We start from the raw sequence: 20907 nt of genomic DNA, 5'->3' as shown, positions 1-20907 counted from the left end.
AGAAACACAAGGGGGAGATGTTAAAGACCTCGAAGACACAGCAACACAGCAAACAGGATGCAATATCCAGACACAATGCACTCTCTCTACTGCAGGAGAGGGTATCGCTTGTTGATTTTAATGCTCTGATAGGGGAAAATGTTGTTGACTATTGGGATTGTTTTTAATGTATTGTATTGTATTGTGCTCTTTCTATCTACACGCGGACTACTTCCTGCTGACCATGTCCACCTCGCAAAAGAGGTTTTGAAACTCAAAGGGTATTTTCCTGGTTAAATAAAGGTTAATTAGACAGACATGCAGGTAAGTCTCTAGAATAAGGTGAGTCTACAGTACATTAACCAACTATCCCAAAGGAGACAGTGAGAAAGAGCAAATGTATGTACCACAAGTGAGCAGACCTTGATGGGTTCAGAAAACGGCACCATATGGTGAAAGAGATGAGTTCTCACCTTCAACAACTCACATTACAAGCATATCAAACATGAAATGCGGACAAATGGGATTCTGACACATGGAGTTTTTACAATAATCAACGTGATATTACATACTGCTATGCAAACCATTTATCCACAGACTAGCTCCTTCATCTCACTCTGACGATGTGCTTTACATGCTAATGCCCAACAGTATCTCCTCTACTCAAAGATAAAATCTCATGGATTTATGCATACTGTATGCTAATGTAGCAAAGATGCTAAACTTTACAGTACTAACTGCACTTGAAAAGTGCTTTCGCAGCAATGTAGACGAGATACCAGCAAAAGATGTTTCACGAGAATGCAATAAGAGAAAAGGTTATTTACCTGCGTCCCTGTAAATATTAGATCCCCATGCTGCGTTGGCATTTTTCTCTGCCTCATTAGGTACAACCAGTGCCCAACACCCCTGGTACTATCCTATTCTGATGGCCACATTACACTCCATAAATAATGATAGGGAGGAATAATGAATAAGATGTTGTACATGAAGAATACTGATATGAGAGGGAGAACATTCTGTGTTGGAGGCTTTGCATACTTAGATGTACAGATATCAGATCTTACCTACAGAGTTTTCATCTGTATTTTTTGTAGCTGTCTACAAACCACCACAGACCGATGCTGGTGCTAAAACCACGCTCAATGAGCTGTACACCACCATAAGCAAACAGAAAAACGCTCATCCAGAGGCGGCACTCCTAGTGGCCAGGGACATTAATGCAGGGAAACTTAACTTTATCACTCTTTTGTTGCGGAGAATTTTCCTGATACATCAGGAAATTCAAATGAGCCTCGTGATTGTCTAAAAAGGAGCAGTTCTCTTTCTCTCCGTGAGGGGTCAGTCAAGTCATTGGGATCAGGGCTCGCTATCTTAAAATAATGTTTTCTCGCTCGCTCAAAGCTATAGACTTAAGTCATATCACTGCGACATTCAAATGTACACAAATGTATCTGAAATGCAGCCATACACGTTAGCAACCATCGTTTTATATAGACTGAACAGAAATATAAACGCAGCATGTGAAGTGTTGGTCCCATGTTTCATAAACTGAAATAAAACATCCCGGAAATGTTCCATATGCACAAAAAGCTTATTTCTCTCAATATTGTGCACAAATATCTTTACATCCCTGTTAGTGAACATTTCTCCTTTGCCAATGTAATCCATCCACCTGACAGGTGAAGCATATCAAGAAGCTGATTAAACAGCATGATGTCAGCATCTGGTAAGACATGGGGCGGAGGCCTATGCATATTTGTGAACAACAGCTGGTGCACGATATCTAAGGAAGTCTCAAGGTTTTGCTCGCCTGAGGTAGAGTATCTCAAGATAAGCTGTAGACCACACTATCTACCTACAGAGTTTTCATCTGTATTTTTCGTAGCTGTCAACAAACCACCACAGACCGATGCTGGCACTAATAACCACGCTCAATGAGCTGTACACCACCATAAGCAAACTGGAAAACGCTCATCCAGAGGCGGTGTTCCTAGTGGCCAGGGACATTAATGCAGGGAAACTGAAATCAGCATGTTAAACGTGCAACCAGAGGAAAACAATTCTAGACCACCTTTACTCCACTCAAAGAGATATAGAAAGCTCTACCACGCCCTCCATTTGGCAAATCTGACCATAATTATATCCTCCTGATTCCTGCTTACAAGCAAAAACTAAAGCAGGAAACACCAGTGACCGGTCTATAAAAAAGTGGTCAGACGAAGGAGATGCTAAACTTCAGGATTGCTTTGCTAGCACAGACTGGCATATGTTCCGGGATTCTTCGGATGGCTTTGAGGAGTACACCACAACAGTCACTGGCTTTATTAATAAGTCCATCGAGGACGTCGTCCCCACAGTGACTGTGCGTACATACCCCAACCAAAAGCCATGGATTAAATGCAACATTTGCACTGAGCTAAATGGTAGAGCTGTTGCTTTCAAGGAGCGAGACTCTAACCTGGAAGCTTATAAGAAATCCCGCAATTCCCACCGAGAAACCATCAAACAGGCAAAGCGCCAATACAGGACTAATATCAAAACATACTACACCGGCTCCGACGCTTGTCGGATGTGGCAGGGCTTGCAAACTATTACAGAGTACAAAGGGAAACACAGCCGAGAGCTGCCCAGTGACACAAGCCTACCAGACGAGCTACATCACTTCTATGCTCACTTCGAGGCAAGTCAAAGCGAGTCGCCTCTCCCTGTCTGAGTCTGTAACACCAACATGTTTCAAGCAGACCACCATAGTGCCCAAGAACACTAAGGTAACCTGCCTAAATGACTACCGACCTGTAGCACTCACATCTCACTCACATCTGTAGCCATGAAATGCTTTGAAAGGCTGGTCATGGCTCACAACAACATGATCCCAGAAACCCTAGACCCACTCCAATTTGAATACCACACCAACAGATCCACAGATGATGCAATCGCTATTGCACTCCACACTGCCCTTTCACACTTGGACAAAAGGAACACCTATGTGAGAATGCTATTCATTAACTAGAGCTAAGAGTTCAACACAATAGTGCCTTCAAAGCTCATCACTAAGCGAAGGACCCTGGGACTAAACACCTCCCTCTGCAACTGTATCCTGGACTTCCTGACAGGCCACCCCGAGGTGGTAAGGGTAGCTAACAACACATCTTCCATGCTGATCCTCAACACGGGGGCCCCCCAGGGGTGCATGCTCTGTCCCCTCCTGTACTCCCTGTTCACTCATGACTGCACGGTCAGGCATGACTCCAACACCATCATTAAGTTTGCTGATGACACAACACCGACAACGATGAGAAAGCCTATAGGGAGGAGGTCAGAGATCTGATCGTGTGGTGCAAGGACAACAATCTCTCCCTCAAAGTGATCAAGACAAAGGAGATGATTATGGACTACAGAAAAATGAGGACCGAGCACACCCCCATTCTCATCAAAGTGGAGCAGGTTGAGAGCTTCAAGTTCCTTGGCATCCACATCACCACAAACTAACATGGTCCAAGTTTTTTATTTTACCTTTATTTAACTAGGCAAGTCAGTTAAGAACAAATTCTTATTTTCAATGACGGCCTAGGAACAGTTGGTTAACTGCCTGTTCAAGGGCAGAACGACAGATTTTTACCTTGTCAGCTCGGGGGTTTGAACTTGCAACCTTCCGGTTACTAGTCCAACGCTCTAACCACTAGGCTACCCTGTCGCCCCCAAGTACATCAAGACAGTCGTGGTGAGGGCACGACCTAGACATATTCCCCCTCAGGAGACTGAAAATATTTGGCATGGGTCCTCAGATCCTCAAAGGTTTTACAGCTGCACCATCGAGAGCATCCTGACGGGTTGCATCACTGCTTGGTATGGCAACTGTTCAGCCTCCGACCGCAAGGCACTGCAGAGGGTAGAGCTTACGGCCCAGTACATTACCAGGGCCAAGCTTCCTGCCATCCATGACCTCTATACCAGGCGGTGTCAGGGGAAGGCCCTAAAAATTGTCGAAGACTCCAGCAACCCTAGTCATAGACTGTTCTCTCTGCTACCACACAGTAAGCGGTACTGGAGCGCCAAGTCTAGGTCCAAGAGGCTCCTAAATAGATTCTACCCCCAAGCTATGAGACTCCAGAACAGCTAATAAAATGGCTACACAGACTTTTTGCACTGATATTGACTCTGTACTGGTACCCCCTGTATATAGCCCTACTATTGTTATTTACTGCTGTTAATTATTTGTTATTCTTATCTCTTACTTTTTTGGGGGGGAGCTATTTTCTTTAAAACTGCATTGTTGGTTAAGGGCTTGTAAGTAAGCATTTCACCTGTTGTTTTCGGCGCATGTGACAAATACACTTTGATTTGATCATGACGCAGTACAATAGAAGGCCACTTTAAAATGTGCAGTTTTGACACGCAACACAATGCCACAGATGTCTCTAGGTTTGAGAGAGCATTCCATTGCATGCTGACTGCAGGAATGTCCAACAGAGCTGTTGCCAGATAATTTAATGTTATTTTCTCTACCATAAGCTGCCTACAACATGATTTTAGAGAATTTGGCAGGGCGTCCAACTAGCATAACAACCGCATACCACGTGTAACCACTACCGCCCAGCACCTCCACATCCGGCTTCTTCACCTGTGGGATTGTCTGAGGGTTCATATTTCCTTATGTGAACTGTAACTCAGTAAAATCTTTGAAATTGATGCATGTTGTGTTTATATTTTTGCGCAGTTTGGAAATGACTAGTTCCAAAAATTCAAAGGTCAGTAGTGGGCCAGATTTGAACCCATATATGTGCCCTTGTCAGCTGCTGGACCCGCTGGACCACACATGCGTCTGAGACAAACATACATTTATTTTGCCTCATGCTTGCCTTGAACATATAATAAAACAATTGATCTCAGAAACACATTTTCCCTAACAAAAAATGCATCTACTCACTACAAATATTGTCAATTTATTATAATCCACATAATCACATGAGACGTGCTGTAGCCTGCGCGTAGCTTACATAGGTTACTTGAACTGACGCCCAGTAGACCTGCAATCTAAGTTATTGTATAGCCTACAAACACTGCTTCCAGCTGCCCCTGGTGATGATTCTAAATATGAAATATCCTTTCAAATCCTCCTGCTGCAGGATCATTATCCTCCTGGATGAAATGGGTCATATTAAGATCCAACAGCTGCATGTGATGGAGCAGGGATTTTTTTGTCATGTCTCAAGAGACTTTCTCTTCATTGATATATGACCAAATTAGATGGGAAATTATGGATTTTAGTTCACAGGATGACAGAAGGGACACAATATCAGTTGGATACCACAGCAAGCACTCTAATCATGTAGGAACTATCTTCCTTTATGTGCAATTAGTCAAACATTACCATGTAGATTTAAATCTCATTTGTCACACTCCACTTTAGTATTCCAAAAAATACACTCTCACAGTTGTAATACATTTCCGTTTTCTAATTTTGCAGACTAAAATGTCCACTTTTCACTATGTTCAGACCACAAGATAGGGCAATAATATGTGATTATACAGATATACTAATCGCAATACTTCACAACGTTTGTCTACATAATTTAAATATAACATTCATTTGCATGAGACAAAGTCCACTTGATCAAAAGTTACTGCTATAGTATCCTGACATGACTCAAACACTGTAACTAGCTAGCAAGCGGGTATGTTTTCATTTTAAGTTAAAGGTCATTGAAGTTGGTAGTTACTACTTCAAAATAAAATACATTGAAGTTGAAAATGTAACAATTATATTTTGAGGGAAAAGTGAAATAATGAATGTTGAGATAAAAAACATAAAGCAACATTTATAGAATTGTAAACACCAAAAATGATATCAAATGCAAAAACAAATACCTGCAAGAAAATAATTTTAAAGCAAAAGAAAAACTCAAGAAACAGTTATTTAATAGTGTTCAGTTAAACCTTTCCAACAACAAAACCTATTCAATCCTTTTCGCCTACGCTCAAGCCTGCTGTTACTGACTTTCGCTAGGTTATTCAGTACTTTGTTTTCACCATCTGTTTCTTTGTTTTCACAGCCAGTTTATTCGATTGAGAATTTTGGCACATTTGCCTGCAGCTACCACCTTTGGTTATGTCCACTAGTTTTGGAGTGAAGGTTAATTCTAAACCAATCAAAAAGCAGGATACACAGAGGTAAAGTGATGACGTCACAAGCCCTAAAAATTTTAACAAAACAAGAACTGATAACAAACAATATTTTAGAATGCTATTTACCCATTGAAATTATGTGCTGCAGCATGCTGGTTTTCACAGTCATTTAAAAATAAATGTGGATAAAAGAGCATATTATTTACCTAAAACGTTAGCTATGTTAGCCCAGTCTCTAGCTTATCCAGGATCAGTGATACATAGTTTATGGTTGTTCTATCTACGAACACAGCTGTAAGATTGCTAAAATGAATCAAATTAACCTCATAATATGTTACCTGTAATGTTCATCTCCTGCAGCCTAATTGTCATCTCCTTATTTTCATACTGCACCCAAATTACAAGGGTTGGATTTGTACTAAACAATTGTATATATCATGGTTCCTCCTGGCACCAGAGGCCGGCAGAGACCACCCTAGAGACTATTATTAGACTCAGGTGTGTCTTATTATTTCATGATTGTGTCCCTGTGTCCCTGTGTTTTCTGTGGTCCTTTGCAGAAGCTTGAATTGTTTACTGTGTGTGTGTGTGTGTGTGTGTGTGTGTGTGTGTGTGTGTGTGTGTGTGTGTGTGTGTGTGTGTGTGTGTGTGTGTGTGTGTGTGTGTGTGTGTGTGTGTGTGGAGTATGGTTTTCCTCATACATTGTCTTCTGGTATGATTTTAAATTGAGAACATATAGCTCAACAAGTAAACAATATGTGCGTTTAGCTATTCTCTGCTTCAGATGACAAGGGGTGCATTGCACCTGCCCATAAAGTCAATAATGCCATGTAGGCCTATGGCTGCATTGGCGATGCATGCCATATGATAAGATGAAAAATGCATTCACATGGCTGATATACTGAGAGAGACAAACAATCGAATAAAATAGATTGGCGATATTACAACTAAACAAAAAGGAAATGTTCAATTGAGAATACGACACAAACATTGACATTGGAGACATAACCCCTTGCCCTCTTTATTGCAGGATTGTGATTAATCAATATTGACACTAGTTCAAAATGATTCAAGTAAAAGTGAAAGTCACCCAGTAAAATCCTACTTGAGTAAAAGTTTTAAAAAGTATTTGGTTTTAAATATACTTAAAAGTAAATGTAATTGCTAAAATATACTTAAGTATCAAAAGTAAAAAATAATTTCAAATTCCTTATATTAAGCAAACCAGACAGCACGATTTTCTTGTTTTTTAAATTTACAGATAGCCAGGGGCACACTCCAACACAGACACAATTTACAAACAAAGCATTTGTGTTTAGTAAGTCAGCCAGATCAGATGCAGTAGGGATGAGCATGGATTTTCTCTTTCAGTGCGTGAATTAGACCATTTTCCTATCCTGCTAAGCATTCAAAATGTAACAAGTACTTTTGCGTGTAAGGGAAAATGTATGGAGTATAATGTACATTATTTTCTTTAGGAATGTAGTGGAGTAAAAGTTGACAAAATTATAAATAGTAAAGTAAAGATATCCCAAAAATGACTTAAGTATGTTTTTCTTAAGTACTTTACACCTCTGCATAGTATAGTCCATGGGATATAGTATATACCCTTAGTCTCTTGAGACATTCATTGGAACCAATCTCTTTTAATCTGCAAACAGCTTTCCATATCTGAGGACAGAAAACAAAACAAAGAAACAGGCTTTCATTATACTCAAATAAGACAGCACTGAATACTATGTTGCTATCTCTAGTTTTCCCCTCTAGGGACTGGAACTGGAGAATATTTTCCTAATGTCCTCCACAAAATGACCTGCCCCATCCAGTACTAGCCTAAACTGTCTCTTTACTGACATCTGGAGCTGCAATTTCACTGTCATCTACAAATGCATTTGTAGTCTGTGTTTTTAATTAACAATGATTACATCAAGATAGCTAGCTAATAGGAAGTTAGCTAGTGGATGACAATTAATTCACTAAACAGTGTGTAAAGTTAACTAGCTAGCAGCTCAGTGGAGTTAGCCTACAAAGTGACCTACTATAGGTAGCTAGCTAGCTAGCTATTTAGCTAATAGTACATCATTTTTTTTTACATTTTCAAAACGTATTTACTTACATGAATAGGTTCTCCCATGGTATCTGTTTTTTGGGGTTATTACAAAAACGAAAGGCCAATCTTCACAATTTTTGTCAGTGGTAGCAAAGCGCAGTCAGCAACCATGTGGACGAATGGAGACAAGGCAAAAAGTGTTTGTCTCAAGCAGTTGGGTTAGAATGAACCACCACTCCAAAACTAGCCGACCTAACCAAAGGCAGTGTTAGAAAGAAAATGTATTGAACTTATTATGGTTGATTTATGAAATATTTATAAATGTATATAAAATGCTTATTATTGTACAGGAAAGTATGTAAACTGTTCATTATGTTAAATTTGTATATTAGAAGCCTTTTATGGATGCTATTGTGACACCTATAGTTTGCCTGTAAAATGCAGAATGAAAGGGTTAAGGGTAAAGATGTTGTCAGTAACTCATTAGGATAGGTCATTGCACCTGATGAAAGATGCATAGTAGAGCTTCAGTTTTCTACTGTTTCTTTTGTTTGGATTTCATTTGGATGTTGCTCCCATTTCTTTTGGATTTAATTAGCATGTTCCTACTTATATTTGTACTTTGGGATTTTACCTTTTGCCAATCAAATCACTTGAAACCTGTTTAACGTCATCTGGATTATAATGCTTTCTTTCACTACTTACCAACCTGGAATCTGTGTGACAAACAATGGACAATTAACTTGTGAGTACTAAATACATTTGAACTACATAAGCAACTCTCGCTTTATCTATGGAAATGAGTAAGGACCAAACCTGTATTTACACCTTTATTGAAGTGGCCTTTTAGTTTAAGGAAGTTTAGCCATTACATGTAGTAATTGCAGGCAATAGCATAGGTGAAAGGGATTCAATAGGGTTGGTTGTTGTTGTTGTTGCATGTCAGAATTACAGGCATCAATACAGACACCTTGTTTTGAATCCAGGCTGTATCCCAACAGGCCGTCATTGGGCGGTGCAAAATTGGCCCATCATCATCTGGGTTTCGCTGGTGTAGGCCGTCATTGTAAATAATTTGTTCTTAATTAACTTGCCTAGTTAAATAAATGTTATATAAAAAAATTGTTGGAGAGGTATACCTGAAAACTATATTAGCATTAGTTTTCAAATAATTTGTTCTTGCTTTAAAATTAGTTTTGCTCTCTCTAAAATAACTTGCTTGCCAGTTTGTTTGTTTTGCTTTTGATATCATTATTTTTGCTTACAATTCTATACATTTTTTAAAACTTAATATTTCATTTTTACAATACATTTTATTTTGAATTCAAATTGACCCCATAAGCGACGCAAGGATATTTGCGTTATCTCAGCATCTCCCAGAAACAGAAATGCCCCATCCCAAAAACAAAGTGCAGTGCCTTCGGGAAAGTATTCAGACCCCTGGACTTTTTCCACATTTTGTTACGTTACAGCATTATTCTAAAATGTATTAAATAAAATGATTCCATCAGCAATCTACACACAATAGCCCATAATGACAAAGCAAAACAGGTTCAGACCCTTTGCTATGACACTTGAAATTGAGCTCAGGTACATCGTGTTTCCATTAATCATCCTTGAGATTTTTCTACAACTTTATTGGAGTCCACCTGTGATAAATTCAATTGATTGGACATGATTTGGAAAAGCATGCACCTGCCTATACAAGGTCCCACCGTTGACAGTGCATGTCAGAGCAAAAACCAAGCTATGAGGTCGAAAGAATTGTCCATAGAGCTCCGAGGCACAGATCTGAGGCAGGATACCAAAACATTTCTGCAGCATTGACGGTCCCAAAGAACACAGCGGCCTACATCATTATTAAATGAAAGAAGTTTGGAACTCTTCCCAGCGCTGGCCACCCAACCAAACTGAGCAATCGGATAAGGGCCTTGGTCAGGGAGATGACCAAGAACCCAATGGTCACTCTGACAGAGCTCTAGAGTTCCTCCGTGGAGAAGGGAGAACCTTCCAGAAGGACAACCATCTCTGCATCACTCCACCAAGTAGACCTTTATGGTAGTGGCCAGACGGAAGCCACACCTCAGTAAAAGGCACATGACAGCCTGCTATTGTAACCGGTGCTGCACTGCACCGCTGTAACTCTGCGTTGTGTGTGGTTGATTGAGACTGTGGGACTTTGGAGATCAGGTAGTTTTAATTAAGCAGAATTCACTCTATGCATCCTGCATCTGCATCCAAAAGGAAATAAAACATTTGTAGAGCACATATGTTCCGTGAATTGTCGCATCTTTCTCTCATTGTGCATCAAAATTATTTTTGAATACAAAAATGTGTTCAGCCTCTCCTTATTATACATAACATATTTTACATAGATAAAACCATATACCTGCATCCAAAAGGAAATAAAACATTTGTAGAGCACATATGTTCCACGAATCGTCGCCTCTTTCTACAACAGATGCACAATAGGAGGGACTGGGATCATTCGAGGAGCTAGCCATCGTTCACACATACAATAGCCTGCTAATACCTTAGCTAGCTAATAACCACATGTTGAATTCAGAATGTTGATATCATCCTAAAAAGTACAATTACAAGTGCATCTTAACAATACCATCCACCTATGAGTAACCTTTGAATATACAACATTATTCATGAACTTGAAAGTGTTTGTGCTTAAAAGAATCAAACTTTTCTGAAGATGACAGAAAAGGCGTGCCTACCTCTCATAGTGCATCAAAATAATTTGAGCACAAGCACGCAGGGCAAAACGTAAGTATACACTCCCCTACTCCCAGGATGCAGGCATGCATAATAACAAATCAACATGACATATTCATATATGAACCTGGTGAAATTCACATAGTACTTTAACATCTGTTACACTATGAGTTTGCCAAAAGGCACCTAAAGACACTCAGACCATGAGAAACAAGATTTTCTCGTCTGATGAAACCAATATTGAACTCTTTGGCCTCAATGCCAAGCGTCACGTCTGGAGGAAACTTTGCACCATCCCTAAAGTGAAGCATTGTGGTGGTAGCATAATGCAGTGGGGATGTTTTTCAGTGGCAACAACTGGGAGACAGGACAATGACTCTATTCACAGAGCCAAAAGAACGCAGGAGTGACTTTGGGACCATTATTTGAATGTCCTGGAGTGGCCCAGCCAGAGCCCGGACTTGAACCCGATCCAATATCTCTTGAGAGACCTGGAAATAACTGTGCAGCAACGCTCCCCGTCCAACCTGACAGAGCTTGCGAGGAACTGCAGAGAAGAATGGGAGAAACTCCCCAAATACAGGTGTGCCAAGCTTAAAGCGGCATACCCAAGAAGACACAAGGCTGTAATCGCTGCCAAAGGTGCTTCAACAAAGTAATGAGTAAAGGGTCTGAATACATATGTAAATGTGATATTTCACTTCTTATTTTTTATACATTTGCTAAACAATGTAAAAACCTGTTATTGCTTTGTCATTATGGGGTATTGTGTGTAGATTGAGATTTTAAAAAATCAACTTTACAATAAGGCTGTAACGTAACAATATGTGGAAAGAATCAAGGGGTTTTAATACTTTCCCAAGGCACTGCATGTTTAGCATATTAGCGCATGTGCTAATATGTATCTACTGGTATAGTGTGGCCGTCTTTGAATGCATCAATGTTATTTTCTCAAACTCTTTAGGGACTATTGTGATGATACCAAATTTGAAGGGAATCTGACTTTTAGTCGATGATAATATTTTTGTATTATTATTTTAAAGCATTAGCATTACATAGTTAAAGTTAATTGTTAATAGTTTCCTTATTGTTTAAGATGTTAATGTTAAACTTTACTTGGTTCATCATGGCAATGTCTTTGATGACCCTAAAAAGTTAAGTTGATAAGCCATTGTGAAGTGCATTTAAATGGACACGTAATATCTGATCTTCTGGTTTATCAGTAACTCAGCAATCTTAACCAAAGCTTTTCTCACACTAACTGATAATATGTACCATGGGCCTACATACAGAATGTGGTTTTATTTAGACTTATGGTTCAAGAGAATACATTTTTCAAAAGTTTTCAAAAATGTCCAAGATGGAGGAAAACCTATCCTGACGGACCTTATGGATCCTAGAGGCAAATTTGTTCAGCATGTGGAAAGACGCCTCCATTCAATCTCTAGGTCAAATGTGGCGGTGGATATGAGTGTTTAAGTGAAACTGCTTATAACAGTCCACCTATATCCCAAGCGACGGCCTTTTTTTGACCAAGTTACTCATGGACTCTTTATGTGTGCCATACTAGAAAAAAGTTACAAATCTATGCTTGAGTTTTGAACATGTGAAGGTAAACCCCTAATTATATCAAAAAACGAAAAGAGAAATTGGACGTTCAGGGGATTTGGGAACTGACACAATACATGACGACCAAAATAGTACAATTCAGTTAACGATGGACTTGTTTCCTCACAGAATCGTTACAGAAATAACATACATGGCACATTCTCCTTTTATTCTTAAGTTTTAAAAGCTAATAGGGAATTTTCGTAGTTGGGTTAGATGCAGAGGTGAAGCATGGACAGTGTGATGAAGGCAATTACTGTACATATTAGTTTAGACGTTTTTTCTCTCCAGCTGACCTGGACTTTCAAATGAATCTCTTCCCAGAAGCCAATGTGACCTTTTCTGCAGAAAAAGCTTCTCAGAGGACCCTCATAATTAATACTGCCACACAGCAGGCTGGACCACACCTACAGCTTGGAGAAAATGGCCAAACCTTATTCGCCTTTCGCTGAAGTGTGTTATTGAAAATTATTTTCAGTAACTTGATTTGGAGCTAAAATGGAATCCATTTGGAGAAGAGCAATTGGCATCCACTCATGGTCATTACTGCTGTATCGGGGTGGGTGCCTCCTTGTAAACAGAGCCATAATACGTTGGTGGATTCAGATTACACTGAATTGAAGTGTTTGCAACCCACCTCTAATGTTGTATTCTGAGATGTACAAGTGCACTATGTGCACTACTTAAGTGCACTATGGTTTAATGCTGAAGTATTTGAGGATATGTTGCACTTTACATGAATATGGTCATCCAGTATGGTAAAGACAGTGAGAATGACAAACCAGCTGTTAAACCAACAGATGCCTAGCTAATTATTATGTGGTGATCAAAGGAGGACACAAAGCAGACTTTAAAGGAGATAACCTTTAAAGAAAACAGAACAGCACACGAAAATGTGAGATTAAGTGCGAATTAAACTCCAGACAAGGGTAACACCATGCATGTAAATTAGGGTAATAGGAGTGGAACAGAGGGAAGAGAGACCAGAGAGAAAACAGGCTAGGACTGACAGGAATTGGTACAGACCGGGATTTCTGAAAAACTTCTGAGGAACTTTGGGAATTTTGCAATTTTATTAATAGATCCTGCTTGACTCACTGAAACCATTGAGGTCCTGGCTGCTGGTGGAGAAAGGGTCGTCCTTGTGCAGAGTGCTGACTTTGGTGGTGCTCTTGTCAGCCGTGCCCACCGGCCCCATCTCCCGCTGGGTGCTGCTGTTGGCTGTCTCCTTCTGTTTTTTGGCCAGTTTCCTTAAGCCGCCACCCAAAACAAACAGTGTCACTCAGAGACCAGATAATGGTGTAGTTGAACTACACAGAAATCATACAACAAACTTATAAAATACTACTAAATAAAGGTAAAGGAGTAAAAAGTGAAGAGTGGCCATGTTATGCACTGTTGAGTATCTAGTATTTTGCAGCTAAATAATTTGGGCCATTTGTTGCGTTTAAGGCAAAATGTGTGTTCTGTTCAATAATCTGCAATGATTTATTCCATGTGGTGAAATCACTATTTACTGGCCTGTGATTGTGGAATAGAACCCTTCCTGACCATTGCAGGCCTCATAGTCATAGTGACTTGATAGCAGATTTGGCCAATCATTCGTTTGGATGAAAATGATTCGTTTTTTCAGCGTTTTTGGATGTCTCAATGATATTATGAAGAAACTTGTGGGTTTCAAAGTCAGAAGCTTGCCATGTGGAACAAAGCAAATCAGGCACTTAATTGGACTGTTTCTCAAGGAATAAAAAACAACAGTTGCCTACCATTTTACTTGAGCTCAAAGGGCTATATTCTAACAAATACTTCACTGTTAGTCAGTCTGTTTCAAAGATGAGTTTGAGACTACAGTATATAATCATTGTTACCTCTATAACGACCTTCAACAGACTCCATGGTGGTGGGATTGACTAATAACTGCAGTGTAGTTTAATACTCCTCGATTTGCTTCCGAAGTTGGACAGACAAGGCTTGAGTTGTTACAAAGGTTTAGGTATCTATAAGGCCTGTTGATGAGCGTTGCATAAATAAATATCCCATGAAAATCAGTTGGAAGGACGCTTTAGGTCTTGCAGACAAAGGCATTCAACAGAATTCCTTTGGGAAATTCTGTCATTTATGAGCCGTCTTTAAACAGGACAGGCCTTGTGGAATATGGAAGCATGATAGTCAGTACAGTTTCCATTTGCAAACAAATGTGGTCCATTCCTTCCTCAGCAGCTGGGGTTAAGGACAGAGGCAAACGCTGCATCAGCAAAACCTCGGAGTCAAGAAGCAATAACAGGATGGGCATATCTGTAGGCACCTTTTTCCCCCCACATACGTTTCCAGGTCTTAATATAGTGGCAATATGGAGCTGTGTCTGAATGTGCATGAGTGTGCGAGCGAGCATGAGCATGGATGTTTGTATGTGAAGTAAGTGAGGGTGTGTGTGAATGGTGGTGGACATGTGATGTGTTTTTACTTTGATGTCACAGAGGGAGCCCTCTGAAATATTCATTCTGTAATAATTTTGCTCTCATCATTTCAGGTAGACCTTCCCTACAACCTAATATGTACTTGTATAGCTGTGGTAGTAGGCTTCAAATGTCAAGTATTGATTGGTGGCTATAGGCAACTTAGCTATTCTTACTTTGAAAGTGGGCAGAGGAAGAAAGTGGTGGGACAGAAAGAAGAGTAGGAGAGATTTGGACATGGGGTTCTACTATAAAAGAGAGAGAGTGAATGACAGAGGCGGAAGGAAGAAAGATTTTCTGTACATAGTCTAAAAGGCTGACAGATAGGGGGGGAGGGAGATGCTAGTTTTATGTAGGGAGTGAAGTAGAGAGGGAATAGAAAGTGTAGTGAGGTAGAGAGAAGGGAGAAAAAGAATGCCGGCAGTAAGGCCACATATCAGCTTTAATACAGTATGGCCTGCTCTCTAGTGTGCCATACCAATTTTTCCTCTGTGTATCTATCCACTTAACTTACCTCTGCACTGTCTGTCTGGCCTTCTATTGTCTCCACAAATGACTGCTCTGCCACATTTTATTAGACTAGTATAATATTTGTATCTAATCTTGAAATATTGTACTAGCCCAATAAAATGTCTGTTAGATCGTCCATTCGAATTCTGCCTTCCACTTGACTGCTTATGACAAATCAGGGATGGGGAATTCCAGTCCGCGGGGGCCGGAGTGGTGTCACTTTTTCCCCCCATCCCTAGCAAACACAGCTGATTAAACTAATTGCATTCTAAACTGAAGATCATGATTAGTTGATTATTGGAGTCAGGTGTGTTAGCTGGGGCTGAGACGAACCTGTGACACCAATCAGGCCCCCCGAGGACTGGAGTTACCCATCCATGATTTAAACAGTTGTCATAAGCAGTCAAGTGGTAGAGTTTGAATGGATGATCTAACTTTGTGACACCTGTGATAAAGGTCAGGCAATTAAGCTACTCATGTCTATCCCACATGTTAAAGCATGTGGTAGTAGGCTACATGACACTGTTATATCATTGCTCATACACACATATCCGATCTTATCTGCTTCTGACATCTGCCACATCATGCTAACGATGTGAATCCTGTTGATTCACATCGATAATTTTCCGTTATATCAAGGGAAAGCGGGTACGTTATTACCTTTGTCTCATCATGCATACAGAGGACACAACGAATGCTCACCAAGAAACATATCAAGCTCGGTTTTGCAAATGTTCACTACAAAACCCCTTTGTGAGACAGTGAGTAAGCAGCCAGCCGTGATGGTGAGGTGAGTGTCAGCATGCGCTTTAGCAGGATGGGTATGTTACAGCATGGTCAACATGCAACACACACACACACACACACACACACACACACACACACACACACACACACACACACACACACACACACACACACACACACACACACACACACACACACACAAAGGAGAGGGAGACAGGTCTGAAGGAATGCCTTTCGGAAAGAGTTAGTGTGTGAATTAAGTCCTCAGTTTTCTTCTGTTGTAGCTTATCTCATGGCATTGGAAAGTAAGACTGACTTGGTGATTCAAAACGTTTTTGCTGTTTTCAAGCTAAATAATATATTATTTAATTAAGATTAGAGTAGAGATTGAGGCTAGTGTGGTTGTTTCTGGGAAACACTGTAGGACCCCAAAGATAAGACTCAAATTAGTGAAAGCCTTAATTGCACTGACATAGAAACAATATTAACAGGGGACGAAAAGAAACAAGTGGCCTACAGTGCATCCTCATATAGGTCATGTGAGTAGGGAAATGTTGTTTGAACTACACACCCGGGTAGTGTATCTGTGTTGTGGCCTGTACTAGCCTGTGGGCCTTCTACTCAACCTGCATGACAGCTGCTCAAGAGTAAGCTCCAGGCAATGACCACTGGGAGTCAACAACAAACTTTCATCTATATTGCAAGAGTTTTGAGGAAAAGGGAAAAATACATACAGCTGCAGAAGCAGAACTGTGGATTCTGAAACACTTTAAATCCTTTACATGCCTGGTCAACATCCCAGAGCCACGCTTCTGCACACTCGGTACTAAGCAAACTAAACAATTCATCCAGTGTGAAATTGTAATAGCCATCAATTTAATTGCATAGATTAAGCGTAAAGAAGTAATTTCTTTGAGGTCAAAGATCTCAGGCAGTTTTAAGTCTTTATGCTATGTTAGGAACTGAACATTTAGATCTGTCTAATGCAGTCTAGCAGTTTCGGTGAAGATAGGAAAGTAGCTTTTGCAGGAACTAGGTCTAAACTTACATAAGGCTTTGCAAAATGGGGACTAGGAGTTACAATAGGCTTACACTAACATTAGACATGGGTCCACAGGAAAATATTTTACAAGAAAATATTTTATTGGGGCGGGGGGGGGGGGGGGCTATGCATGAATATTATTTGTGTAGGTGTTGAGATACTTTGTCCATCATGGCATGTCTGATTGAGAAAATACTTGGTATTGAAGTAATATTTTTTCTTGCAGCATAACTGACCATGAAAAAAGCCTTACAGTTAAATAATCTAAACCTAATTCTCTAGTTGTAGAGTTTGCTGTATTCAATTGTTTCATAAACAGTAACTGGACAATTGCATGTCTATAGGGCTTAATTAAAATAGGTTTTCAGTGGTTTAGTAATACAAGAACATGAGAAACAAGAAACAAAATAAGTGAGGATAATAAAAAAAAGAGAAACATCACATTGGGAAAGGGTATTTCCTTAATGCTACTTACAGGTAATAAGAGTAGGAATATGCATTTCTTCTGAAGCATGAAGGTAGACCAGTGGGACAAAATTTTGCACCCAAAAAGGACAAACAGATTGCATTAGTTAGTTCTTTAATACCCACTTCTAGGAGAGCTGATGGAGAAAATGTCAAGAACGGGTTAAAGACATTGATGTGTTGCTGGTCTGGGACTGTCTGTCTACAATCCAGTTAAACCAACTCTCCCATTGAGCTCTGCAAGTGCCTACGGACCACCTGTCTATAGTAAAGGCTGGACTGGTGCTCTTATATAGTTGCAACAGTAGTCTACTCAAACTCCTGGTGCCATTTTATAAAATAAATATACCCAAAACAATACATATTTAAATAATTCATTAATAATTCACCCAAATTTAAAGAATAAATAGCACATCTGGCTCCCATCAAATTGAAACTCCTTGAGAGAGATGGAATTGTCTGAATAGACAATGAGAGTCTGGGAGAACAGAGAAATAGGAGAGTGGGGATGGGAGGAGGAGTGAGAGTAAAAGAGGGGGAGGGGGATGTTTTAATGACATACTGTTCTGCCATTCTGTTTCGTGAGATGGAGAGAAAAAGCAACGCTTGACACCTTGACTACCATAGGAACGATATCAAACCTGAGCGTGGAAATTAGAGTATGCGTGGTGTGTGAGTGTCTTTTGAGAGGTAGAACATTCACAAATGACATGCAGAGAGCGTTGAAGGAATTGGCAAGCAGAGATTTGTGACTGAAAAGCAGATGGTATCTGTTGTTTCTTTTAAGGGTTTGTAGTTCCTAAACATGTTGATATTGAAAATATCAAAATGAGTAAATGTGTGTGACAAATACCTACAGCATTGAAAGCAACTCTTCACTGGTCTGTTTATGATAAGCAGTGATGTGTTTAGCGTAGTCTCTTTTGGTACAATTGATACCCACTTACAACACTAAAGGTGGAATTTCAGTTTCATTTTACAACTTGATATTAGATGGTTCCTCAATTTAAAATGTAGTCTCTGGGCTAGGAGAAAATGTAATCTATGGATTGGTTTTCTTTTAGACAGGCATACACTTCAGCTAACTTTATCCACCGCTAAACTAGCTAACAATCAATGGAAGTCATAGGGGGAATTGTGACATTTTTTAAATGGCCAAATCACCTTTTAAGTAACATTAAACCAATTATTGAGTTGATTTGGCCATGACATTTTGACAATTGCATGATTGCCCCTATTACTATGAAGAAACAAGACATGTAGATATCCAAGATGTCTTAATGGAATCAACATTATAGACCTACAGTATGTGCTGCAGTCAGATATAATATTGGATTCAATTTCTCTTCAAACCTGTCCTCTGTTTGATAGTCCTGGACGCCCTTTCCTGCAGTCAAAGTGCCTGGTGGCCTCATAGGTGGAATGTTATTCATATTTTTCATCCTTTCAGAATGAATAAAAAATACATTAAAACATCCGACTATCAGGTGTTCCTATGTCAAATGGTTACGTTATATTTCAGTCTTCCGGGATGTATATAAAGTGTAATATTGGGACGCAAACTAAACATTTAATACATTTCAACTCTATATCTGACATGGTACAGGTGTCTTTTTAAAACTCATAACCATGTGTGTGAGGTGTATACTTTTGTTTCAAAGTAGATTTAAGACTACCAAGAAACATGATGTAGCCCACTGCTGTAAATGGTTCACTGAAATGGTTCACTGATGTTTTCACTATGAGCTCATGTGAGGCGGGATTAAGATCTCGTACAATATGAGAAGTAGTGGTGGAATTAGATGACAGATATCTCCAACATTTTAATCCACTACACGGGACACATGATATGTCTGGTATGCAGATCCTGTATGTCTGGTATGCATATCCTGTATATCTGGACCAGAGAATTTAGGGTTTTTCCTCCTTTTTCCTCAAAACAATCTTAACGTGTGAGTGTCTATCTTATCTAAAAACCTGAGCCAAATGGTGTGAAGGCAGACTCAACCATTACAGGCCTAAACCATCCCAGATGCAAATTGATTAACTGTAAGAGGAAACAACACTTATATCTAGAAAGAGTGAGAAGATAACACCTTTTAAGTTTGATTCTTCCCAGACTCTTGTTTTAAATTAAAAATACAGATAGCAGCTGTCTGAAATGGATGTGATGGTAGTAAAAAAGCAATTTAATGAGAAGGCTTCCTTATAGAGCGAGATAGAGCTGTGTCAATCTTCTACTTTGGGAACAGTCGATACCGCCAGGCACATATGTAGCCACGATCTACCCCTTCTGCTATCTTATTTCAATGGCCTTTTAAAAGAGCTGCTGACATTGTTCTTATGATATTAATCAAGAGAAGTGAGAGCTAGAGCTGTGGCAGTCAAAGGAAGCAATAAATAATATTGTCGTAAAACTGCACAATGCTTCTCAATGCACCACTGCATGAGAGCTGCATAATTATTTTGGGCTCCAAATACCTGATTATACATTTGTTATGAAATGCATTCTGCCTATATGTGGAGGAATACAATATCTACAATGACATTGATTTAACCCTTACCCACCTATAGCGAGCGACGGTATACAGTACACTGGGTATACTAAACATTAGGAACACCTTCCTAATATTGAGCTGCACACCCCCCCTTTTCCGTCAGAACAGCCATAATCCATTGAGGCATTGACTGAACAACATGTTGACTCCAATGCTTTCCACAGTTGTGTCAAGTTTGCTGGATGTCCTTTGGGTGGTGCACCATTCTTGATACACATGAGAAACTGTTGTGTGACAAACTCAGCAGCGTTGCAGCTCTTGACACTAACCGGTGTGCCTTGCACCTACTACCATACCCGGTTCAAAGGCACTTAATAATTTTGTCTCGCCCATTCACCCTCTGGCACACATACATAATGTGTCTCAATTGTCTTCCCCCCCTTCACCTATACTGATTGAAGTGGATTTAACAAGTGGCATCAATAAGGGATCATATCTTTCACCTGGATTCACCTGGTCAGTCTGTCATGGAAAGAGTAGGTGTTCTTAATGTTTTGTATTCTCGGTGTACGTTCACGCAAAAAAACTCTGCTTTAAAGGTTACCGTGAACGAATTACTGTATCTGGCAATTTACATATCTGGTAATCCATTATGAACAGTGGTTGCTGTCAAATAGGAGTAACAACTTTAAAGGTTGT

The 20907-nt window shown here is 39.8% G+C and overlaps 1 protein-coding gene across 5 annotated transcripts in view; it reads right to left on the bottom strand.

Annotated features, from left to right (window-relative positions):
* Positions 1 to 20907, bottom strand: part of LOC110527653 (receptor-type tyrosine-protein phosphatase T) — a 511724-nt gene that overhangs the window by 127500 nt on the left and 363317 nt on the right. For 3 of the 5 annotated variants that reach the window (XM_036983141.1, XM_036983143.1, XM_036983144.1), the window contains one exon: positions 13589 to 13740. In XM_036983141.1, the coding sequence (XP_036839036.1) occupies positions 13589 to 13740 (152 nt within the window). Of the gene's footprint in view, positions 1 to 13588; positions 13741 to 17720; positions 17751 to 20907 lie in introns of all 5 variants that reach the window. The other 2 variants (XM_021609068.2, XM_036983142.1) reach the window with 1 other exon arrangement.

The sequence above is a fragment of the Oncorhynchus mykiss genome, chromosome 7 (genome assembly GCF_013265735.2).
Source record: "Oncorhynchus mykiss isolate Arlee chromosome 7, USDA_OmykA_1.1, whole genome shotgun sequence".
In the NCBI taxonomy this organism is placed as follows: domain Eukaryota; kingdom Metazoa; phylum Chordata; class Actinopteri; order Salmoniformes; family Salmonidae; genus Oncorhynchus; species Oncorhynchus mykiss.
The sequence above is the reverse complement of the archived record's forward strand: the minus strand, read 5'-3'. Positions and strand labels throughout refer to the sequence as shown.